We start from the raw sequence: 25,324 nt of genomic DNA on the forward strand, positions 1-25,324 counted from the left end.
AGGGATGGAGCAGGGATGCAGCAGGGATGGAGCAGGGATGGAGCAGGGATGGAGCAGGGATGGAGGTGGGATGGAGCAGGGATGGAGCAGGGATGGAGCAGGGATGGAGCAGGGATGGAGCAGGGATGGAGGTGGGATGGAGCAGGGATGGAGCAGGGATGGAGCCGGCTGCTGCTGCGAGCCAGTGCCACCAGATGGTAGCATCCCCCCGGCTCCCTGCCCCAGACCCCCGGCTTCAGGAGACACCGAGCTGGAATCCAGACCCGGATCCCCCGGCACTGGAAGAGACAGAGCTGTGATCCAGCCCCGAAACCCCCAACACCAGAACCACAGCTGGGGTCCAGCCCAGCTCCCGCCTCCCCGCTGCTGTTTGCTGTGAAACCTCTTAAAACCTCCTTTATTTTTATTTTTTCCCCCTTTTAGTGCCCGGGTGTTCCCACAGCCCTCCAGACACCTCTCGGACGAGGAGTGGGGAGGTTCCCTTTTCCCGCAGGAGTTTTGAGGAGGGGGATTAAACAGGCATTAATTAGGGGAAACTCCTGAGGGAGACAGGGGAGTTTCCCCCCCCTCCCTTGCCCTCAAAGAGATGGAATGTTTTTGGAAGACACATCCCAGTCAAACCAGTCACTGGTATGACCAGCATATTCCACATGGAATCTTTCTCACATTCCATGGGATGGGAAGGGTCCCTTCCACCCCCAGCGTGGCAGAAAACCCACACAGGGAGTGAACTCTTCCTTTGGAGAGCAGCAGAGAAGGAAATCGAATTGTTTCCCAGCAGTGAAGTTGTTCTGCAGATTTTTTTCCATCCAACAAACTCTTAAAAAAAAAAATCTATCTTCTGTAACAAAAAAAAAAATTCCCAACTCTTCCCCCCTTTGCCCTCCCCCGTGTGATTTCCTTTGGGGAATTAATTCTATAAACATCTTTCCATTTTCTCCTCCCCCTCCGCAGGGCTGGTGCGATTTATTACGAGATGAACTCATGGGAAAGAAGGGATTGCCACAACTTCAGCTGCGTGGGCCTTGCCTGAGCTGGGGAAGGGGGGGAACAACAAAAATTCACAAAAAATTAAGTACAAACTCCTGGCCCAGAGGGATCAGTGCCAGCAGGACCTTGAGGCTCTCCAGAAACCCGGACTGCAGCCCAGAGCTCCACACCCAGAGCAGGGACGTGTGTGGGGCTGGCCGCCTCTCCACGTTCCTTCGCTTTGGGAATGATGGTGGGAGGGGAAAAGAACTCGGATTTTCTGAGAAATTCGAGTCTAGTACCCAAGGGTCCCCCTCTCCATTGAGGGACTTCCCAGGGTTCAGCAAGTCAGGGCAGGACACTCCTCCTTTTCAGGAAAAACTGGGCTGCAGGAACCAGTGCCCAGCCCTGGCCAGGGGCCCTGGGAAGCGGGAGGCCGAGGCCGGGGAGGGGAGCGCTCGGCACGGCTGCGGATGTTCCCAGCTCAATCCTGGCCACAATGCAAGAAATTATTTACTCTATTGGAGGAAAGTTCCTCGTTAATTGGTTCATGGAGGCGGGAGATGGCTCTGGTCGGAGAGGACCGGAGGATCCAGAGAACCCCAAGACAGGCAGGGCCGTTCCCACAGCGGATGGGAACGACGAGCCGAGGCAGCCAGACGACGTTCAAGCAGGAATCAAAAGGAAGGAGAAGGAAATAAAAAGGAAGAGAGGAGGAAATAAGAAGGAAGACGGGGGGAAGGTTTCCTTGCCAGCAGGAACCGGAGGAGTTAAAGGCTGCAATTGCCCTGCCCAGAGCAGCAGGTGAACCCCCCGTGGGCCCAGGGCAGCCCGAGGGGCCGGGGGAGGCCCCACTCTGCTCCGGGAGTGGCCCTGGCAGCTTCCATCATAAATCAGGCAGAGGCACGTTCCCCGCTCTGCAAACAATGCAGGAAAAGCCCAAAACACAAACAAAACACAAACCCAAAAGTCTCCACGCCGCAATAAGGCCAAGCTGCCTCTAAGCCATCATTTGCTCAGCGGGAGACAAAATTAAGTTCATCATCAGGGCGTGAATTAACAACCTCTCAGGCTGCCTGGAAATCCATCCGGGGCTCCGGGTGCTTCGCAGGGAAGAGTTTTGCTGGGGTTCTGTCTTTCTTCTCACCCTCCAGGTCCCTTTGGAGCGTCTTCCAGTAACGCTGCTCCTCGTCATGTTTTATGAGCGGCCTTGGACTTTACAGGCAAGGCCTGAGAGGCTGTAAAAGCTTTTTGGCTCCCAAGGAGAGGCCGGGGCGTGAGGCAGCACCGAGAGAGTTTGTTCTGACCCCCCGGCTCTCCGGCAGCTCCGCTCACACGAGGGGAAGCCGGGGCGTCCTGCAGCTGATTTGTGTGTGTGCGTGCCTGGGTGTGTTGTGGTTTGGCAACAGCCTCTCCAGGCTGCCATAAAATTTCATGATTAGCAACCTAAAAGCTTCCACTCTCCCCCCGCTCCTGGTTGGGATCGTTGCAATGGTCCCAGGCAGGCACTAAATCCCTCCTCACACGCTCTTCCAGCCTCTCGGAGCTGCAATGTGCCTCCACAGCCCCTGCCCTGGGCAGAGGCAGCGGGATGGGCCTCGTTGTGCTCGCCCCCAGTCCAGGGGAGCCTCGGGGACAGCACGAGGAGCTCCGGGACACACCACACACCCCAGGGTGTCACCCCAGGGCTGAGCAGGGACACGGGGTTCACGACCTGCTTGTGCCAGTGTGGCTCCAGATCTGCTGAAATTCCTTCATCGCCTGATAAGGAGCTCGTGCCAAGGAGAAGGAGCGGAACAAGCGGGACAGAGGGCTGGGGGCAAACGCTGCCCCCGGACGTGCCGAGCAGCCCCGCACCCGGAGCAGGGCAGGACCTGGCCCTCCCCGGGGAGCCCCCAGCCCAGCTGCGCCTCCAGGAGCCCTCCCTTCCCCCGAAACGGGTCCAGATTTCACAAGGTTATGGAATGGCATCCCTGAAATTAGTTCACAGTTGTCTCCTGACGCACCAGCAGTAAAAACCAACCCAAATTACCAGAGGCTGCTGGTTCCTTTTCTGTGTCACAGGCACTATTAAAAGCTCGCTCGCACAAAGCACCAGGGAGAGCCGCCGCGGAGCCAAGCTGTTCCTGCAGCTAAGCAGGATGCAGGAGCCACGTTCCACACATCTCCGGGGCTGCTCCGGCTGGGAAGGCCGGCAGGGACCCAGCCTGGCTCGGGCAGGCTGCTCTTGGGGGGCAGAGCACACGGATGCAGGGACGGAGGATGCGGGGATGCCGCGCGCCACACGCAGCCCCAGATTTTGCCCCAGTCCATGTAACACAGCCCACCCCAGGCCCCAGGACACCGGGATGGCCGGAGCTCGGTGCCCGGCACACCGGGAAAAGGGCCCTTGCACAAGGAGCCTGAATCAGGGCTTTGTTACCCAACATTGCACAACGCCAGGGAGAAGATGAAGCAGCAACGATCAAGTAAGGAGCTGAAAAATATTACAAAATCTTAATCCCCCCCGAGACCCTCGAGGGTGCTTTAAATACGGAGAGAAATTGCCTAATTAGCTTTTTTTTTTTTTTTTTTTTAGCTTTTTTTTTAAATGGATAATTGCCTTCCTGAGCTTTCAGAGGCAGCTTAGCAACCTTTTAACAGAGGCGCAGCCGCGGCGCGGAGCGGCAGGACTGGGCTGGAAGGGGTTTTATCCCTTTCCCGAAGAGCTGCTGACAGTAAAACCTCCAGCACCACAGGCTGGGGCTGTAATGGGCACTTGGGTGTCGTTAGGAAAAACACGATTCCGAGGCCGCTGGTCAATACGTGTTCACATAAAAGGCCAATGTTCTAATATTCATAATCCCCGGGCCCACGGGGCAGGGCTTTAATGAAAGTCTCTCCAGTTCTGGGCTCCACAACATCAAAGAGGCCAATAAAACTCCTCTCACACGCTGACAGGCAGGAGGCAGACGGGGAAGGCAGCGCTGGGGAAAGGCCCTGCGGTTTGCCTTGGATGGGGCAGCACGGGAAAGGGCACGGAGCAAGCCTGTGCCCAGGGAGGGGGCTGAGCATCCTCTCACCCACAGGCACTGATGCACCTTGTGCCTGGAAGAAGAGGTCTGGAAGAAGCCAGGAAAAGGGCTGGAAAGGAGCCTGGAGCAGCAGCCCGCAGCCAGGGAACCCTGTGCCCTGCGGGGAAGGGGCTGAGCACCCAGCAGCGGTGCCCAGGGAGGAGCCGTGGGATCCTGCTGCAGCCCCGAGTGCGGAATTCGGCCCATCCGGAGGGCACCCAGGTGCCGGGGGCGGCGCAGCCCGCATCCTGCGCCCCTGGAAGGACAGGATGCAGCTGCTGCAGCGCGTTCCAGGCGGCAGCTCCTGCTCTGCAAAACAAGGCGGGTGAGGACGAGGGGGAGCCGCGGCGGGGGATGAAGGGCACCATTTAACGCCTCTCATTGCTAGTCAAGCCCACATCCTGCAGAGGCACAGGGAGGCACGGATCCAAGGAATGGCAGCGGCGGCTCTCGCGGGCAGCCCCACGTCCACCCTGCAGGTCCTGGTCCCCCTTCTCTGCTCGGCTCCATCTCCCCCCTTTCCTCCTCCCCAGGGACGGAGCCCCCGCTGGCAAAGGGACCTCAGGGACAGCTGAGCTTCACTCGGAACTGCACGGCTCCTCCCTGGGAACTTTATGACCCGGGAGCACTAAACCCGCCTTCCTCCCGGCTGGGATTATTTCATCCAGCAGCACTCGGAGCTGCTGCCGGCGGAGCGCTCGGGTGATCAGAGCCTGGCATCCCGCTCCACCGCCCCGGCTCACGCCGAGAACGGGAGACGATTCAGCAAACTCCAGCGGACACCGTGTTTTATGGGATTTTTTATTTTCCCAGTCAGAACACGTGTCATTAGCGATTCCTCCTGAAAGGAGCAGCTGTTCTTTGGCCATTACTGCTCCAAAATTAACCAAGACGGAAGAATTCAATCGCATCCCTCCTCCAGGCCCTGCTGAGGGCTCCATTAAGGGATTGGGAGCGTCTTTTGCTGGGATCCGCGTGCCCGGGAAGGCACACACAGCCTTGAGTAAGCCACGAGTAAAAACCACAAGTAAACTCCACCACGGAGCAACCCCAGAGTGAATGTTATCGGCAGCAGCACCGGTGTGGGAGACGCTCCAAGCTGCCGGGCAGGAACCCAGCCAAGAACCAGGAGGGAGGATAATCTCCAGAAGAGCCAGCCCCTTTCTCCCTTCCGCTCTCAATCTCCGTGAGGATATTTCAAGGCCTCCAAAGAACAAAAAAAAAAAAAAAGAAAAAAAATAACCCCAGAGGAGCAGAAGGAAACAAAACTGAAGCGAAGGAACAGGACGCGGCAGGGCCGAGGGGCAGCGCGGGGTCAGGCGGCACCTGCGCGCCACGGCCTTGCTCCGGAGCAGCTGGGAAAGGGAGGAGCGGCCGTAATTCCATCAGCAAACAAATAATAAATAACAAGAACCAGTAAACAAAGCTGAGGCATAATCACAGGCTTTGTCAGAGCGAAAGCAGAGTCCAAATTTATACCCTCGGCACCAAAAAAAGAGGCAGCTCCCATAAATTTCCTTACCTTCCAGGGTGATGGATGGCTGGTCCTTGGGCTGGCAGAGGGGGAGAACAGGGCCAGGAGGGCACTGTGCTCATCCCAAATAAGGATCCCTGCTCTGTGCCTCCAGGGGATCCCAGGCCTGCACCACACCTTTCCCTTCCCAAAAGAACAACTCCCACAAAGTACCATTGGAGGTCACAGCCGCTTTTCCAGCAGACAGAAGTTCAGCTTTCCTTGGGAAAAGGGCCCAGGAAGCTGGGAAGAGGCACAGAGCTGCCTGGAAATTACCCTGCTTCGGCCACACTTGAAAAAAACCAAACCTTCTCCTTCTTTTTAAGAGGTGAAGCTGAGAACAGGGCTGGGAAACCCAACTCCAGCAAGCACATACCTGGAAGTTTGACCGAATCCTGGTCAATTCTGTTCTCCTCTCTGCCCAGGTGCTCCAAGCCCACTGCTTCTGTCCTCACAGGGGTGTCCTCGGTGGCAGACAGGGTGGTGTAGGTGCTGATCACCAGCATTCCCAGCCCAATCCACAGGATAATCTGCACAAAGTGCCAGAGGGACAGTGAGCACAGGAAATCCAAGGGGAGCATCCCCACGGTGCCTGCACAGCATTCCAAGCTCAGCACAGTGACACGTGTTAGGGAGAGAAATGTCAGAGAAATGTCAGGAAAGCCAGTTGCTCCTGGCTGAGGTTCATATTTGGGTGCAGAGCCATGGGAATGGGAATTTCAGAGGCTGGAAGCTGTTGGAGAGGCTTTTGAAAGGCTCAGAAGTGAGTGGAGTGAGTGGAGAGGACACAGGGGTAGGAAAATACACAAGTCCTGCTGCAAAGACACATTTCCTGGTATTCCCAGCATGAGAATTCCACAAATTTGGGTCTGCCTGAGCACAGAGGAGCTTGGCCTGGTTACAGCCCCCAACCATTCCAGGGAGCTGCTCAAAAAAACCCTGGTTTTTGAAAGCAAGGGTAACATGTCCACACACAGGTCCTGGTCCCAGGGCTCAAGAAGCTGCTGAGAAATGACTCCCTAATTCCCAGAAAGCTAAGATCAAACAGGATAAAAATAGAAGGATGGAATCTGGATCCCGTGAAGGGAAGGGCTCCTGGAATTTCTCTACCTCAAAAAGGAGAAAGTGATGAGCAACAGAAGAATTTTTACAGCTTGTTATGTGATGACAAATTGATCTAAAAGGATCTAATTCCACATGAGTCACAGGAAGTGTTTGATGGCACTTGGACAACCTGGTCTAGTGGAAGGTGTCCTCGCCCATGGCAGGAGGTGGAACTGGATGAGCTTTAATCCCTCCCAGCCCAAACCATTCCATGATTCCAGGACTCCCAACCCTCAGTGTGCAGATTTACACCCCAGTTCACAAAAAGCACAACAAGAAGATGCTTCTCAGCGTGGGGAAAAACAGGAACGGCCACAGGGAGCACTTCTACCACTGGAAGCTGCCAGGAAACTGCAAATCAAGGGGAGAGGTGAAATTGGAAGGAGGAATTAAAACATTGGCACTTCCAGAGGGGGAGGAGGGGCCGATGCTTTCCTCACCCGCCTCGTGCCGAGGGAGGTCACCCAGAAATGGGAGCAGCGTGGTCAGAGCTGGGCCCAGGAGACCCCCGAGGGCCCGTTCCCAGCACACCCCGCAGACAGCCCGACGCCTTCGGAAGGAAAAGGCTGGCGGGACGGGGAGCAGCTCTGGATCAGGGGCAGCATGGCCAAGGAGCAGAGGCCAGACCTTAGAGCTGCTGCAGAGGAAACAGGAGCAGAATGTGCTGCCTGCCTTGCCCGGGGTGCACAAAGAGCAGATATCCTGCCATCCACCCCCCGGGCAAACGTCGAGTCAGCAGGTCCTGCACCACTGCTCTGGGCTCGAGCTGCTCCACTTCCTCCCCTCCCACAACCCACAGCCCCGGCACAAATGCATTTTGTGCCTGGGAGGCTGTTCTGGCACCTTCCAGAAACAACAGCGGAGAGGAAGAGCGTTTCCACAAAGAGGATCTATTCTGGTGCCACAGGAACCAGGAGCAACGTGGGAGAGGAGGGAACTGTAGGAAACGGCTGAAAACATGAAATGCTTTAAAAGGATTTTTGTTGTTTCTTATCTTAGTGGGGAACCAGGGGCTCAAATGGCTCGGGCTGAAACCCCTTTGATTGTTGCACATTTGGAGTTCAGCTGCGAGCTCCCGGAGCAGCGGGTACGGGCATACGTGGCAGTCGGGGACAGGCTGGGCTGTCCCTGAGCTGCCCTCACCCAGCTCCCCCCTCCTCACCTACCCCCTCCCCAGCTGAAAAACAGAATAAAGAGGGCCATGATTTGGCTTAATTCCATGGAGATGCTTATGGCATGGAAAAGCAGGCGGTTTGCACTCAGGGGACCACCAAGGCAACCGAAGGAACTGGAGTGAGGGCTGCAAGGACTTGGGTGCTCAAGGAACCAACCCAGGCAGAGGAGCCACCAATCCCCACGGCATCCAAAGATCCTGGAGCGAGGGGAGCTCAGCACTGCAAGGCACTGCTGAGCCCACGGGAATGATCTCCCCCAGACCCAGAGATCCCACGGAGACCTTTCTGCAGAAGCTGCTCTCAGCATGGACAGGGTGAGAGGCCGTGCACAGCCCCGGGGCAGCTCAGCATGGCAGGGCCCATCTCCCGGGAGCCACGTTCCGAGCACGGCCAGGAACTCAGGACAGGAAATTTACGCGGCCGTTTCCTCGGCAGGTCGCGCTCCCTCGGCCCTCCTTCCTCCCAGAAGATGATGACTCCAACTCTGCACAGCAGAGCCATCAGCTCAGCCCTCGTCCTGCAGCCACAGGGAGCAAACACGCCGTGTTTGTGTGGTGTGATGCCATCCCCGTCCTCCTGGACACCGAGCTCCGAGGGCTGGAGTCATGGTGAAGGAATGCAGAGCCCCGGTCGCTGTCGGCTCCCCCCTCGGAGATGCCGTGTTTGGGGGGCTGTACCCCACCCCTGATGTGCTGCTGGGGAAGGCGTGCTGGCCCCTGCGCTGCCAGGGAAGGGCAGAGGGAATCTCTTTTCCACCCGCGCAGGAACGAGCCAAGGGGTCACTTCCTGACCTCGGGCAGCTCCTCTTCCCCAAGTGGGACAACAGCAACTCCGGCCTCCCTAGGAGGGGCCTCTCGGACAAGCTTGTGTCAACACTGGGAAGGCAACACCTTCCTCTGGCAGTTACACACTCTGTTCACAGACCCCCACACGCCCTGCGGCAGCCCTGCCAAAGCCAGGGCTCCCGGGGAGCAGCGGGATGCAGACCTTTACAGGAACAGATGCTTAACCACAAGAAAGGGAACACTCTCCCTGCTTCACTCACAGCACTGTGCCTGACTCCAGGCTTTTTAACTGCTCTGGGATCTGCCTTCCCAACCTAACCCTTCCAACCAGGGCACTCCCAGCCCAGCCTGGCTGAGCAGCAGCTCCAATCCATCCCAGCTCCTCAGGAGAAGCCCTTTGCTGGCCAGCAAACATCTGCCCATTTTCCTCCCCCACCTGAAATCCTCTTCACTACTTTTAGTGCAAAATCCCTGTTTCGTAGCCTCAGTTTGCACCATCTCCTGTAAAAACCTGGCCTTCCATGTCACCACCCGCCCAACACTGGACGCTGCTGGGTGCCAGATAAAAGCAGCCAGTTCTCAGCAGCACAAGAGCCAAGATAACCCAGAGAAGTGTAAAAGCTGGCACTGAGGTTTGCTGCTCTGAAGGAGGCTAAAGCTGCTGCAGGGAAGGAGGGAGAACGTCCATGCAGGCTGCTTGGACAGGGACAGGAGGAGAAGGACAGCTGAGCCCAGGGCTGGCTCCTCTCCCCCCGCCCGCCACCTTCCTCAGGAGCTGACTTTGATGGAGTGGAGCACCTGATCAAAGGAGAGCAGGAATGAAGGAGGAGACCAAAGACAGAGCTCCAGGGAAAGAATAAATGAGCCTTTGCAAAGACCTGGAGGGAGGAGGAGAGGGTGGGCTCCGAGTTGGGCTGTGCAGGCGGGGAGGTGCTGAGCAGGGCGGGCAGGTGTGTCCTCGCTCCAAGCAGGAATGCAAACCTGACAGGCAATGGATCACTCAGGGAAGGCTGGACAGCTTGCTGCCAGCCCCTCCAGAGGTAACCCGGGGCCTGATGCTTTAGATAAGCCCTTCCTCCTTTGTGGGGATTTCTGCAGGACAAACATCTCCCTCAGCCTCGTGACCGGGTTTGGGGTCAGGCATTGTGAGAGCCCCAGTGTCCCACCCCGAGCAGCCGGGCTGAGAGCTCAGCCTGTCCTGAGTGCAGCCTCGAGGCACTGCAGGGAAACACTCTGGCTCAGCCGGAATAGAGAGCAATTCTTGAAAGTGCTCTTTGTTTCCCTGAAAAACCCAGGCTGGCATTCAGACTCCTGCTCGGGGTTTCACTCAAAGAACTTCGGAGCTAAGTGTCAGAATTCAGAGTGAAAGCTGGAAAGTTGGACTATTTCCTTGTGTCAGGGAAAGCACAGGGAAGAAAAAAAACACACCCTGCTTAAAAAATTCACGTAGGTTTGCAAAGCCACAAGTCATTAAGCACAGAACAAGCCACCAGTTCTGTGGGCCCCACAAAAACGTGCTGCTCTCCCCTGCTGACTCCGCACTGTGCCCAAAACCTTCCTCCCAACCCAGCACTGTCCTGACTGGGAATGTTGGAGACAGAGGCCTGTGAAAAAGGCAGTGGGTTAAATTATTGTCAGGAAAAAACCCCCAAAACCTGTTAATTTCAGCCCACGGTATTTGCAGGAGCAGAGAGATCAAGCCCAGCAAAGAGCCACTTTGTTTCGGTCCCTGAGGAGGCCAATTCAAACTGGAGCAAAAGGAAAAGTTAAACTCCTAACAGCCTCTGAACGACCCCAATCCCTCAGAAAATCAATTCCTGAAGCAACACCTCTATGTGTGTGTTCCTTTTTACTATTATTTTGGTTGAAAGCAGAAAGCTGAGGGTCGGCAGCACAAACCACATCGTGGAGCCCTGTTTGTTTTACCCAGCCCAGGCAGGTCGGGATGTGAGGCTTTAAGGTTTTACAGGCTGCCTGGATTTCCTCTTCTGAGGATCCAAAACCTGAATCCCACCAGGAGGAGGACTGGAAGCAGCATTTTATGCACAAAATGACTGTTTCTCTTGCTGCTGGAGGGACAAAAAGAGCTGGTCTTCTAGCTTGGGCCAGCAGCTCTGCCACTGTCTGTGCGTCCCTAAGTGGTGGACACACACCCAGAACAGCTCCCACCTGTACTGGGCAGACTGGAGGGGGAGGCTGGAGGAGGTGCTGAGCAGTTTCTGTGCTGCAGCCAAATGAAGCACGTTCCCAGGCTCTGCAGAGGGCTTAGGGGGATGTCAAGCAGCATCAGCACTGACCTGTGAACAAAGCGCATTCTTGTGGATCTTCTTGTAAATAAGAGCTGGGCAGATGAAACAAATGAGGCTTCCCATGGTCGCACCTGTCAGGCCCAGGACTGTTTCCACTGGGGAAGAAGAGGAAAAGTCAGCAAAGTTCTTTTCCAGGAGTGCCAGAGCAGCAGCACGGGACAGCTGCCAGAGCCCCCGGGCAGGATGGGGTGTGAGTCTGGTCGCCCCAGCCAGGAAAACAAATAACAGAGACCAGAGAAAGCAGGCAGCCCTTGTTCCCAGCTCCCCACTCACCATTCGGGATCATGATGCCTCCGACCATGGTTCCAAACACAACAGCCAGCGTCAGGGCTTTGAACCGGAGCGGGGGCATGTAGCCCCCGGCAGCGAAGGTGCCGTCCTTCTGCTGGGAGGGCAAGGGTGGAGGGGGAGAGGTTAGCTCTAGTATCGCAGTCCCCAGACCCTCAGCAAATCCCTCAGCCCCCCAGCAACCCCCTCAGCAATGCTCCAGTCCCCGTGCAGGGACTCGGGGAGCAGCCCAAGGGCGAGGGCAGGAGGAAGGAGCTCGGGGGTGCAGGAGGAGGGGGAAGAGCTCTGGCTGTGCTAGGGAGAGGTGTTCCCCAGCAGCTCTGGGAGCAGGGCCATTCCTGCTGCCACAGGAGCAGCTCCTCTGACTGGGAGACACCCCAGGGAGAAGGCAGGGGAGGATGGGTGCTGCTGGGCAGCTGCTGGAGGAATTCCAAAGGCCCTCTGCTTCCCATCCCATCCCACCTCCCGAGTGGGAGGTGTGGAAGGCAGAGGCCCCAGCGTGCCCTGCAGACCCGGCGGATCCCATCTCTGCTGCTGCACAGATGGGAGAGGAAGGCAAAGCGACACCTTCAGAGCCCAGCCAGCCACGAGCCCGAGCCCAGGCGAGATCCAAAGTGTTCCCAAGTGTTTCCAGCGCTTCCTCCCCTGCACCCGCTGGCTCTCACCGACCGTCTGCCCCCATCCTCAGGCCTTCCCAACGTGAGAAAAGAGCCGGGGGCTTCTCACAGGCAGAAGTGGCAGGATTTAGAGCTATAAATTGCTCAAGTTTTATTTCCTGCCTAAGAGGTTTCTATTTATGCGGATACACAAAGGCCTCAGAACATTCCCACAATCTCTCACTGTTATTTGCTGAATCCCATCGGCGCGCTCCGTGCGCACAATGCACAGAGGAGAACGCGCCACTGCCACAAGGGACTCACAGTCTCCAGCAGACAGACCAGCTTCAGTCACAAAGGCTGGCTGAGGAGCTGGCCCTGGGAAAGGTGGAACGTGTGGGAGAGGGCTGTATCCCATATCCCACTGCCCGCCCCCGCACCGGGCCGGCACCGCAGCCCGGGAGGCGCTGGAGGAAGGGGACATCCGAACCCGCAGGGGAAAGGGCTGCTCCAGGGCTGCTGACAAAGGTGCTGCCTGAGAATAATGCAGCAGGAATGAGCAGGCACACAAGGAAGCAAGAAGAAACGGGGCTGGGCTGGGCTCCGAGGCTGGGAACAGGAGCTCAATGAGTTGGCCAGCAAAAGGACAGCAGCTGGAGCAGCAGGAAATGAGGAGGCTCCGCTGCTTCCAAAAGCTCATTTCTCCCTCTTTCTGAGGGAAAGAACCACCTTGGCTCTGAGCTGTGTCATGTGTCTGTGCCAGAGCTGGAATCCCCAGCAGAGCAGGGAGCAGCAGGCACGGGACATGGGCTTTCCACTGGGAACTCCAGCCCTTTGGCCCATGGAATCCCTCTGCAGAGAGGACACGAACCAACAAGTGCCAGGGATTGACCACTGAGCAGAGCAGGATCTAGAGCATGGCCACAGGCCCCTGCTGCACTGTCACCACACCCTGGGCACTGAGGTTTTTATGGGAGGTGAGGCTTTGTCCCTCTGGACAGCAAGTACCTGCCACGTGCCATTATCACCAGAGTCTCACGGAGACAAGGCAGGTTTGGGGCCCAATAAAGAGTCACAAAAACCCTTCAAAAATCAAGTTTCACACCGAGGCAGCCCTGGGATCTTACCTGCTGCTCAAAGAGCAGGGTGTTCAGCGCCTGTCTGCAGGGCAGGATCATCATGGGGAACCCCACTGCCACCGACATCATGAATCCCACCCGGATCATCTCCGTCACCACGTTGGAAGGGAAGTTCATCAGGACGTTCCCAGCAATGGCCTCGGTGTAACTCACGTAGCCAAAGAAGCCCACCTGGGGAGGGGAGTGGGGTTCACACCTGCTCCTCACAGCAGGGCAGGACAGTGAGCTCCCATCGGAGCTCCCTCCACTGCAACCTGCCAGCAGCCCCAGCACCCCAAAACCTGGGACAGGTCGTTAATCAAGAGTGGGAACTGCCTAAAAGGAAGTTTCTCATCAAATGCAGGGGTTTTCCTATAGGACACACTTTGCTTGCTGCCAGCCCCATGGATTGTCCCTCTCCAAAGAGGGGCTGTCACCATTCCCTGCAGCAGCCTGGCTCATGGGCCGTGGCTCTCCTCAGGAATTATTAACCCAGTTTTATTAACTGCTGCCTTATGAGGCGTAACTTCCTTCACAACAGGCTGGAAAAAGCTCTCCCAAACTCTGGGTAGCAGCCCCAGCTCCAGGCTGGGCCCGGGAAGAGCTGGGCTTGCATTCTGTCTCCATCCAAGGAAACGTGCTACTCTGAAATCCTGGATTCTCCCAATGCCCCCTGTGCTCTTGGGTTCATCACCTCCCACCCAACTCTGCTTTCAGCACGATGACTTATCTGTCAGAATAAATACAGATAGCAGAAACCAGCCCCAGCTGTAGATAAATCCTCATCCCTGTGGCCCCTCCAGATTTCTGGCAAGGGAAGGGAAGGGGAAGTTCCTACCATGATGTAAAAGGTGGTGACCACGTTTAGGGAAGAAGCGAATATGGAGCTCATGATTTTGACAGACGGCTCATCCAAGCTGTCGTAAGTAGGCAAGACCTGACTGTAAAAAGGGTAAAAATATTTAAGGAAACTTGCAAGAAAAACGGGAGAAAACCCCCAATCCCAGCCCGTTCCCTACTTCAGCCCAGCAGCAACGAATCCCTGACACCTTCCCCCTCTGGAGCATAAACACCTGCTGCTATTCCACAATTTATACTGCTAATGCCAAGAGATTTCAGAACACTCATAACTTTTAAGTGTTGCAAAAATATTCCTGCTCTCCCCACCCCACCACGTGGAGAGAAACGTGTGATGTAAACATTTGGGTTCAGAGAGGGTTGCAACATGAATGACCGTTTGTTCCCGGGGCCGCGGGTGGCTCGGGGCCAGCCCCAGCGCCAGAGATTATTGTTCTTGGAGCTCTCCGTGCTGATAATTAAAGCAACACAGTGTTTACAGAGGAAAAGCGGGAAGAAGGTTGGAGCATCCCACTGTCTGAAGGAAAAGTTAAACAAACAAACCCCAGCCCAGCGCCTGTCCTACTTCAGCTCACTTCACAGAAAGCCAGGAGTGCCAACTCCCTGGGATTTGGGGTATTTACAGCCTTGGAAGGAGTGGGGAATGTCCTTTGTGACATCAGGTGCATATTTTAGCACTCATTAACCTCTTGTTAGTTTAATTCTAGGGGCTGCATCCTGGAACTCTCGGGAGAAGAGGGGGGAGCGTGCAGAGAGATGGGAAGGGATATCCCCAGCTCCAGAGGGCACCAAGCCATTCCCAGGAATTGTGTCAGGCTGAGGCCAAAGAAAGGTCCTTAACCCTTAATCCCAAGGGAGGCCAAGCATCTCAGGCTCCAGGACACCAGGGCTGGAGCCACCAGCAGGGAGCACAGCTGGCTGCCCTGGGATTTGGGATTCCTCCCTGGGAATGAGGAGACTGGCTGCCCTGGGATTTGGGATTCCTCCCTGGGAATGAGGAGACTGGCTGCCCTGGGATTTGGGATTCCTCCCTGGGAATGAGGAGACTGGCTTGTCTGGGATTTGGGATTCCTCCCTGGGAATGAGGAGACTGGCTTGTCTGGGATTTGGGATTCCTCCCTGGGAATGAGGAGACTGGCTGCCCTGGGATTTGGGATTCCCTCCTGGGAATGAGGAGACTGGCTGCCCTGGGAATTTCTCCATTTCAGATCCCTCCCTGCCCTCTCCACAGCCACCTCCAGCTACATTCTGGCCTTCAGCCTCCAAGGGAAGGGTCCAGCCAAACATTCAGGCTTGGGAAGGAAAAAAGAGGGAAACAGGGAGGCTCTGCAGTGTGTGGGATGGTTAAAAAGGTGATTCAGAGGTTAGCAAAATTAAATCTACCCAGCTGAGACTATAGAGGTAAACTACATAGAAAGAGAGGAACAGAATATATAGAAGGCAGGTAGAGAGAGAAAAAGAGAGAAGAGAGAGATGAAAAGAAATAAAAAAATATATATATAAATATTGTCTGGGCTGGGGACAGGGTATTTTCCTGATATTTGGAAAAAACACACTGCTTTAGATTGGGTTTGCCACAAAAGTGCTGCCATGGAGCCCATATTTAGGTACACACAAATCCAGACCAAACCATTTCCCTGCATTTCCAATTCCCAGGAAAATTGTGCTGGGTACTGTGTGGCTTCCATAAGGAAAAAAAATAAAAAAAATAAAAGGGATTTGTAACAAGGTAAAGCTGCAAGAGAACACAATTCCCTTTGCCAGTTGTAATGGAGACATTAAACAGCAAGCCTGGAGTGTGCTGGGGTAGGATCTGAGCTGCCAAGAGAGCCAGTAAGTGGGAAATGATGATTTGGATCTTGGAGTGGGTGTAAACACAGCAGTCTGAGCAAATTTTATCTGTCACATTCATTTACTGTTGGCACGAGACCCATTTGCTGGAACTACACGGGGGAAGCCCAGCTCTGCCAGGCTTCCAGAGGAGGATGGTCCTTCCAGAGGGGGCCAGTCCTTCCCGTGTCCAGGGCTGGATTCACACTGCTGAGAGCTGTCACGGCTCTGGCCAGGCACGTGCTGTCCTGGTGCAGCAGGGAATGCTGCTGGGAACCTGCAACAGCCTGGCCTGCCTCACCTTCTTCCACTTGGCAGCAGAAACCCTCACAAAAACAGGGAACTGGAAAGGTGGAAATTGCCTGGGCTGCTCTCACCTCCTTCCATGTGCCACTAAACCCAGGGAACTGGAAATGCAGGAACGACCCTCCAAAGTCAACAGCTGTGTGATGTTTGGAGTGTTCTCCAGGAAATTTGTGGAAGCAGAGCAGCCCCCAGCATTCACTGCTCAGGTGGGGGTGACACAGCCTTTCCTGGTGCTCCAGCATTCCCTTCAAGAAGCAGGGGAATTTCATCCCTCCTGCAGCTGCACCAGAAGCTCCTCAGGAGCTGTTTGGCCCCAGCAGTCTCATGTTGCTCCATTACAAGAATTCCCAGGTGAAATGGGATAACAAAAGGGTCTGGCTAACAAAAGGGTCACGACTGAATGAGAGGCTGAACTTCAGTGAGCTGTAAAATACTCTGATGAAAACAAACCACCAAAGCAGATGGTATCTACCCCTTGCAGATCCCCCTGACCCTGTGCCCTCACACAAACTCACTGCAGGGACAAGTGCCAGGGCTGGGAATGGCAGGTACTTACGACTGACAGGCAAAAGACATTCCAAAGATGGGGATGCAGCGGAAAATGCCCTCCCAGCGCATGTAACTCACTCGCTGCAGCCACTGCCCGCTGAAGAGCCCGTGGTTGAAGGAGGACACCACAACCTGCAGCCAGGACACAGAGCAGCAGTGAGGAGCCAGCCCCAGACAGCTCCAGGGCAGCAGCAGTGCCAGGCTGGGATAAGAAGCAGCGTGTGACAGCTCTGCTGGGAGCAGCTCGAGCTGCCAGCACAGCCCCTTCCCAATCCCCAGCTCCACATCCCACCCACACAGCTCCCAGGGCCACCAAGGATCCCAGGGAGTATTTCAAGGGATCAATGACATCCCCCCCTCGTTTGATGCCGTCAGACGTCGCAGCACACACCAGGGTGGGACAATTTCCACCCTCACATTAACTGTGAGAATTATTGCTCAAAGCAAACTCTTTTGCACTTTTTAAAATGTGTTTTTTAAAATGTGTTTTTTAAAATGGGTTTTTAAATCCAAACAGGAAGCACTGTTGGCTTTAGAGAATCCCATTCAGCAGAGAGAGACAAAGGGTCCTAAAACAGGATCCCACCTGCTCCTCCAGGGAGATTTAACAACACCAGCTCACCAAAGAGAAGGAAAAACTTTATGGAAAAGGGGAGGAGCCGAGGCCAGGGAGCTCCCTTGCCATGGACACAAGAACTGGCAGGAGTTGGGTTGCACAGGAAGCAGAAGGTAAATATGTCTGAATGTCTGTTTATAATATCCTTGGATGGGGTTTCTAATCCCCAGAGACGTTTCAGTGCAGCCAGCTCTCGGAATGTTGTGGTTTCTTAAAGGCACACCTCCCTGAGGAGGCAGCTCTGAGGTGGGACCCTGCACAGAAAAAGTTACATGGAAAGAATTCCCACACCTCCCTTTCCTTCCAGTCCTGAAATTTGGGTGAGACAGGGCTGGGGCTCCACGAGGGAATCACAGGAGCATCTGGCAGGTGAACCTGGTCATTAAAAAGCAACAGAAAATTAGGAAAACGAGATCCGCGGTGTCCGTACCCACCACGAACATGAACACGCTGTAGAAGATGAGAGCCATGGCACTGAAGGACTGAATGGAGGCCATCATGTTCCTCTGGAGGCTCAGGGGAAGGACAATGCACAGGGAGACAGCGAAGAGCAGGACAATCCGGAACGCGCCCGACACCTGCAGAGAGACCGGCATAAACACCTGGAGGACACCCAGCACACCCACCCCATCAGCAAACCCCGGCGTGGTTCATCTTTCCAGAGTGAAAAGCAACTTTAAACAGTGAAATCCTGTGCCTGGAGATGTTTGAAGATGCTGCAAGCTCGGTGCTCTGTGGGCTGTGTCTGTGCTGAGCTGAGACAGTCACTGGGTGCCACTGTTGCTCTGCAGTGTGTGACAGGTCCGAGCTGGAAGAACCTGGGGGGTGGCTGGGGGGGTTAAATGCTAATCCAGCACGAGCTATTTAGGTATTTTCATGCAATTAAAGAAAATCTAAATTTACTTGGGGAGACGAGAAATTGAAAGTGTTGAAAACTCCAATCCAGAAAATTAATCAAAGCCTCACACTGGTATTTATTATAGCAGAACACTCTGGAATGCTTGGAAATATTTAATACCTAATTTGGCTGCAGCCTCAACGCATCTTTTTTAACTTCACAGTCCCTTAATCTGAGCTTAGGAGCATCAGGCAGCACAGATAACACTCTACCAAAAATCCTTTTGCTTCCCTGCATGGCCCCCGTGCCGGCTCCGAGGAGCACCTCCTGCCTCTGAGCATCCTGAGCCAGCAGCAGGCTCATCACACGGCTGAGGAGGCAGGAACACAGAGATTCTGGCCACAAAAACAGCCAGGGACAGGACAAAAATCCCTCCTGAACTACAGGGAGGAGAACTCAGGCAGAGGAACTGCCTGTCACTACCCACTGGGGGAGGAATTAAGGCAGGAAGCATTATCTCCCCCAGGAATCTGCTCCAGAATTAATAGGAGACCAAGTTAAAAAGAATTCCTTTGATGGAAATGCCTTATTGGAGTTTTACCCAGCTGATTGTTTGCCATATGTCAGAGCTTCCCAGACTTCCCAGAGCTGCAGGCTTTGTGCACGAGGATCTCTCCGTGAGGGGACCCCACAAAGCCCCCTGGGACCCCAGGGGTGCTGAGCACACTCCGAGGCAGGAGCTCTGCTGGATCCAGGGAACTCAGTGCAAGGTCTGGGAGCACTGCAGGAGTGATTTATTCACCTGCAATCCGAGCATCTGGGCAAAGAAGTTGGAGCCCAAATCGCCGATGACGACGTAGAAAGCGATGCAAGTGCCCAGCATCAGCCCAATCATGCTGCAAACACAAACAGGGATGGGTTAGGAGGGCCATGCTCCCGTCCTCAGCATTGGGAAGAGCAGGACACCCTTTCTCCACTCCATCCCAATAAAACAGCCACCAGAGAACCTCCATCCACACCAAACACTCGGACACGCAGCTCTGCCCACGACACGCGCAAGGGTTTAACTCCTGTTGGGAGCCACGGGGAAAAAACCCAAGGAAAACTAATCTTGGAGATGACAAGAACTCCTTGAACTCCTGGAAAAATTCAAAGGAATCAGCACGAGGCTGTCAGAGCCCCACACCCACAGCAGGACCCTGCCATGAGAGTCTCGATATCCAGCTATCGTCTCTCCACACAATGGACCACACTTTAATGAAAAGATTGTCCATGAACTGCTTCTCCTCCCACTCCTGGACCACTTTCCTTCCCAGTTCCAATTATAGAACATCCCTGTGGCAATTACAGCCTCTGCTTGCATGGACAAGCAACATCTGAGGAATATTCTGTGTATTTTTAGTGCTGTGCAGAAGTTTGCAGCTGGGAAGAGCGAAGGAGCCAGCACCACTGCCGGCCCTGGGCTCAGCACGCCTGGAAAAGAATCCCTGCTGGAAAGAGCAGGGCTGTGAGGATTGTGCCATCACCTGACATCCACACTGGGGTCACGGGAGGAGCAGAGATGGAGCCAGGATTCCCCCTCAAGGCATCTCGCAGGGAAGGGAGCACAGAGGGCAGGAGCAAAGCAGATCCCGGGATCCAAGGAAGCAAACGCTCCCTCCCACTAACTCAGCAGCAGGGATGTCACCCCTGGAAAGCTGCCACGAGTGACACGGCTGGGATTTCACAGCAGAGCAGGAGAGGAGCTCATCCCCACCTTCTGTGCTCCTGGGAAGCTCTGGAACGGGCGGGATGGAGGTGACACCTGTGAGCTGTGCTCAGGGCATCTCGCTCAGCCTCCTGTGGAATTCCAGGAGGCAGCAGGGGAAGGAACGAGAGCACAGAAAAGTTTTCACCAAAGACACCCAAACTGTTCACACTTTGAATCTGCAGCAGATTTACCTTGTTTCCACCAACATTTTTCCTGCTTTTCCATAGGCATGAAATGCTGGCATAAAAGGGAAAAAAGAGTAGAAGTCAGTCAAAGAAAGGTCCAGAACAGGGCAAGATCTCAGCTCACAATTAGACACTAACAGTGACACAGGGCAGTGCAGCAGGAACCCACCACTGGTATTTTGGGGTTGTTTCCCTCACCCTCCCACTTTCTTTTTCAGCCTTTCCCTTTGGAAACTGGAAACCACATAAGACAGGAACAGGGATGAGGGAAAGCCAGCAAGCAGGTTCTTTTTTTTTCTATTTAAAACCAGAAGTGGTGTGAAGCAGCAGCCACACATGGCAGCCATTAAAGGCAATGGGAGAGAAAATATTCCTGTACAAGATTGTGTGTGGCAAAAGTTAAAGTGGTGCAGAATTCCAATCCAAGTCCCCTTTTTATTTTTATCTTCCCCCTCGAACTGGGCCGCCCGACATCGCTGGCTGGGAGAGCTGAGCTGGTGCCCAGAACGTTCAATCCCATTCCCAGAATACCCAGTGCTCCCAACCCACACCAAAGGGCTGCTGCCAAGGCTTTGCTTTCCCCTCCCTCCCATCCTTGGGTTGGAGCAAAAAATGCTCAGTAGTCCTCAAATCATTGGGTTTTCTCTTAAAAAGACAATGCCAAGAAAACTTGACTTCTATTTTTAGCTCTTACTGGGCAGGACGGGAATGGGGAGCTCCGGTGCCAAACCCAGACCACAGCGCCCAGATCTGCCAGTGAGGTCCAGCATGAACCCACCACCCTGGAGTCCCCTCTGCCTCCCCTCAAGGCACAGCCCAACACTCCCAGAGCCCGCCAGAAAACAAACTCGAGTCCTTTCTGGAAGCTTCTTCTGCTATTTTAAATATTAGCTTCAACTCTTGATTTCCTTGGACTCTTCTCGAGCTAAAAATTCAGGAAACGAGATGTTCTCCCACAGAATGAGCAAAAGGCACGGCAGGGACCCACAGCCCAGAGCAGGGATGTGGGGGAGCACCCAAAATAGCTGCTGGATCAGTGACAGGGCAGCGGGACAGCCGCCACCAGGCACTGTGCCCGGGCACGGGGAGCGCTCCGCTCCGGCCTCCACTGGGAATTCACAACCATGAGGGAAAAGGCAGCAGCCCTGAGGGGGGTCAGGCCCACAGACCACGGGTCTGGGAGGAGAAAAAGGAGCCAGCAAGAGGAAAACATCCCTCCTGGAGATGGGGCAGTGAGAGGGTGAGCTCGGGGTGGGGGGGATGGAGGAATGGTGCTGCTGATCCTTCCAGAGCACATTCCAGCCTCTGGATACGGGCACAGCCCCGGCTGATGCTGGGACCAGCCCATCTCCCCGGCTGTTTGGAACTGATGTTCAATGAGAACAAGCCACAAACACTGTGGGCAGGTGTGCCCACCTGGGGACAATGGAAAAATGGGATTCTTTATCTTCTCCAGGAGGTGACGACTGTAAAATAAATGGTACAGTCAAATCCTTGGAATGGGACCTTGGAATGCCTCCAAACATGCTCAGAACCTGGAGAAGCCTTTTAAACCCAGTGTGGTTCCTGGGACAGAGCTGCCCAGCACATCCCGAGTGCTGCTGGAAGGGGAGGGATTCACTCATCCCCTGGTTGAAATCCACGTTGGAACTGCCTCCCACTTCCCCTCCTGCCCCACACATCTCCCTGCAGCCCTTCCCCTTCCCGCAGTGGTGCCGAGCCAGCCCCAGCCCGGACACCCTTTGTGCCGGAGCCGTCGCTCCCGGTGTTCCTCCGGAAGGCGCTGCCTGTCTGCAGGGAATGTGCACAACCTTCCCCGGCGGCTCAGCGCTGCCAAAGCCTCCCAGGAGTGCCCGCAGATGTCCCCGGGCCCAGCCTGTGGGGACAAAGGGGGTCTGTGTGGAGCTGCCCGAGCTGGGAGCATTGGGATGCGGCGTGGGAGCGCTCCCGGCCCGTGGCACCTCTCCCAGGGCACCGGGAGCGGGCACAGGCGCTGCTGCCAGCCCCCGCCTGCCAGGAGGAAGCTGGGAAGCTTTACTGGCCCTCTCTGTATTCCAGCCCCTTGGCTCTGGGGCGTGCAGAGGATCCCTTCTCCCCGGGACACGCTCCAAGGTGGAGGGGACTCTGTGTCCTCCGGGAAGCAGCACACAAAGGCTCTTGTGAGGGGCAGGGAGCAGCGGCAGCTGGGCCGGGCGCTCCCCCTTCCCTCTGGCACCAAAACAACCTCCCAGACCACGGAGCTTCTCCATCTTTCCCGTTTCTAGCAGATACAAGTCGGCAGAAGCCGGGATGTGCTTCCTGGGAGGAGCAAACCCATCTGTCAGCAGCTGCTGGGAGCCCTTGTGCCCGGGCAGCGCCAACCAGCTCCCTGCTCCCACAGAAAAGTAAGGCAGAAGAAGGAAAAGGCGACTTTTCCTGTTGCTTCATATGCCAACAGCAAGGACTGGAACCCAAACACCTCCTCCTGCTCCCCGAGTCAGTCAGAATCCCAAGAGAGGCCACGAGCAGAGGCCAATCCTGGCGCCAGCGCTGAGCTCTGAGGGCGGCCAGGCTCTGCCAAAACCCACCCAGGGATCTTCCAGATGTTTTTATTTTCTCAGCACTGTGGAACCTCGCTCTGTTTCCTCTCTGCTGAGCCATAAAAGAGCTCCCAGCTCGGATCCAGGCAGCCCAGCTCCATGCCAGGCTGGCAGGACCCGCTGTCCTTGCAGTGCTGGGTGGGGAACTCGTGCCCAGACCCACAATTAATTCATCCCAGACCCACAATTCATCCCAGATGGCTCCTGGGAGCTGGGGTTTGGATCATCTCCTCCCCTGCCCCACAGAGTCAAAACAACTCAGCACCCATTAACAGGGCTGTGGGGAGCAGGATCCAACCCCAGCACTGCCCCGGGGGAGAGGCAGAACACGGGAAACTGGGAACTGCAGCAGGAAAACATTTGTTGTTCCAACAGCACCACCGAGGAAATGTGAACAGGGAGGTGACGGCGCTGCCAGGAGAGCGGCAGGGCTGGGAAGCAGCCCCGGAGCTGGGATCTCACCGAGGCCAGGGTAGGTCCTGCGCTTGCTGAGGTTGGCCGACTTCACCAGGAACATGCAGGACTGGTGAGTCATCCACGAGCAGAAGATGAGCAGCACGGCTCCCAGGAGGATCCCACACTGCAACGGAGCAGAGCAGGGAGAGAGCAGCAGGAGATGGGGGTCAGCCCAGCCAGCACCCTCAGCTTTCCCCACGCTGTTCCAGCCACACTTTTCCCTCTTTCAGGAAGTTCTGTCCCGCTCCTGGCAGCTCCACAGCGTTGTCTCCAGGGCACAAGGACACATGGAACACACATCTGCGTCCCACAGCTCCCAGCTGCACCAGTCCCAGCACCAAGGAGTGAACTGGGAGCAGCTCATGGAGCAGAATTCCCACCCTGGCTCATCCATCCACAGCTCCCAGTGCGTTCAGGGGAGTACAGACAGACCCCGAGGTGCCACCTCTGCTGTAAAGTTATTTATCAACCATCTGGTGGCACAAACTCCTCACCCAGCCCCTGCCTGGCTGCTCACAGGGCTCCAAGCAGGTGACTTGGAACAGCTCCCAGGGAAAGCTGTGGGAGCACAGCGAGCTTGGAAAAGCCTCCAAGCCAACTCACGTTTATCATATGGCTAAATACTTTGATTTTTCCCTTCTCCTTACAAGACAGGCAGAAAAGATCAGCTGGAGACCACGGGACAGGGAAGCACCCAGAGCTCGGTGCAGAAGTTTTGAGTTGGACTAAGAAAAACGCGGTGTTTGGAACACGAGATGTCCCATCTGGGTCTCAAGCGTTTTCTTTGCTGACTTTTCTTTCCAGCCAGGGAACCACCCCCCAAATTCGGGCCAGAAGGGCAGAGGCGGCCTCTGTCCGCCTTCCCCGGGCACGGAGCAGCTCCCGGGGGCCTGAGGCTGCCAAGGGCACGGACCGACAGCCCCGGGGGACACCGGCAGGACCCCGCCGGACACAGCGCCCGGCCCCTCACCTGTCGGAAGCAGAAGGGCACGGTGAGCACGCTCACCCCCACGATGCTGTTCACCACGTTCATGATCAGGCCCCAGTTGGAACCCGCCGCCGCCGCCATGGCCCGCGGCGGAGGATCCCCGCGGCGGGGGACGCGGTTTGTGGCGGCTCCCCGAGCTCCACGGCCGGCTCGGAGCGCCCGGTGCTCCCGGTCCCTCTCAGCCGGCCGTGCCCGCCATGGCCCCACCGGGCCCGCCCCGACCCGGCACCGGCCACAGCGGCACTTCCGGCTTCCTGTGCCGAAGGAAGTGATGTCACCGAGCGGGGACACTCCTGCCGCCTTGGCGGCCTGGACTCGCTGGTTCTGGGGGGTAAAGGGGGGTCCCCACGGTCGGGGGCACCCCCGGAGAGCGGAGCGCGGCCAGGGAGATGCGGGAATGCACGAGGACACACATCTGTGCACACCCATGCGTGGAAAGGCACGGAGGTGGGTGTGCGTGTGCCTTTACATGCGTGTGTGCATATACATGCGCGACCACCCACCCCAGCGGGGGTCCCCGGCGTGATGGGGGCCCCTGAAAGGCCCCTCGAGGGCAGCACATCCCCCCTAGCATCCCCTCCCGCCTGCACATCTGGGCACGCATCCAGCTGTGCACACACATCTGCTCCCCATCCCACCCGGAGCCATCCCCAGCTCTGCCGCGGACGTGCCCCCCACATCCCACAGGATAAGGGAAAAACAAGGAAAGATGCGGGGGGGCTCGGGAAGGGTCCCCCGAGGCCAGGCGTGGCGGCAGCTCCGAGTGGCACACGCCAAGGGCACGTTCCCGTCGGAACGGAACGCGGCGCTCGTATAATTTGCAGCAATTGCGATGGGAAACCGCAGGAATTCGCTCTACAAAAGGTTTGCAGGGAGGTGAACAGGAGCTCTAATTCCCTCCAGGTGCCGGCCGGGATCGGTAGCTCCAGCTGCGTTTTCCTGGCTCCCGTGCCGGAGCGGTGGCTGTGTCCCTGTGTGTCCTCGGGGTGGGATGAGGGATCCCCTCGGGAATGTCACCCATGGTCAGAAAAATGCTTCTGGTGGGGTCTCCATGTCGGAATGGGAGCTGGGAGCTTGGGAAATGTGCAGAGCCAGCCAGGACACAGGATGGGGACACCAGGGGAGCTGCCCCAGCTCTGCCACCCTCCTGTGCCACAGCCCCAGAGCTCGTCAGTGCCCATCCCCAGGGAATGGGGTTTTCTGCAGCTCCTCAGGTACCATCGGCAGCTCCGAGCATCCCAAATTCTGCCTCGAGCGGGAGCCAGGGCAGTTTCCCATCACAAACCTGCCGAGAGCAAGGAGAATTCTCTGGAAAACCCCAACCACCCTGAAGGGCCGGGCAGCAGCACGAGGGAGCCCCGACCCTGCTCTGCAGGCAGGGGACAGTGGGGCTGGCAAAGGGCCCCGCTGGCTTTGGGAGCCAGAGCAGCGTTCCCACGGCAGGATCCACCGGGAATCC

General features: G+C 56.2%; 1 protein-coding gene across 3 annotated transcripts in view; it reads right to left on the minus strand.

Annotated features, from left to right (window-relative positions):
- SLC38A10 (solute carrier family 38 member 10) overlaps nucleotides 1–23,946 on the minus strand; it is a 29,647-nt gene extending 5,701 nt beyond the window's left edge. For 2 of the 3 annotated variants that reach the window (XM_015645985.3, XM_015645984.3), the window contains exons 1-11: nucleotides 23,848–23,946; nucleotides 22,884–23,001; nucleotides 19,849–19,894; nucleotides 18,710–18,803; nucleotides 17,504–17,647; nucleotides 16,461–16,585; nucleotides 13,749–13,851; nucleotides 12,920–13,102; nucleotides 11,182–11,293; nucleotides 10,897–11,003; nucleotides 5,912–6,065 (exon numbers count right to left, since the gene is read on the minus strand). In XM_015645985.3, coding sequence (XP_015501471.1) covers nucleotides 5,912–6,065; nucleotides 10,897–11,003; nucleotides 11,182–11,293; nucleotides 12,920–13,102; nucleotides 13,749–13,851; nucleotides 16,461–16,585; nucleotides 17,504–17,647; nucleotides 18,710–18,803; nucleotides 19,849–19,894; nucleotides 22,884–23,001; nucleotides 23,848–23,946 — 1,285 coding nt within the window. Of the gene's footprint in view, nucleotides 1–5,911; nucleotides 6,066–10,896; nucleotides 11,004–11,181; nucleotides 11,294–12,919; nucleotides 13,103–13,748; nucleotides 13,852–16,460; nucleotides 16,586–17,503; nucleotides 17,648–18,709; nucleotides 18,804–19,433; nucleotides 19,805–19,848; nucleotides 19,895–22,883; nucleotides 23,002–23,847 lie in introns of those variants that run through there. The other variant, XM_015645986.3, reaches the window with a different exon arrangement.
- Between the last annotated feature and the right edge of the window lie 1,378 nt (nucleotides 23,947–25,324).

The sequence above is a fragment of the Parus major genome, chromosome 18 (assembly GCF_001522545.3).
Source record: "Parus major isolate Abel chromosome 18, Parus_major1.1, whole genome shotgun sequence".
In the NCBI taxonomy this organism is placed as follows: domain Eukaryota; kingdom Metazoa; phylum Chordata; class Aves; order Passeriformes; family Paridae; genus Parus; species Parus major.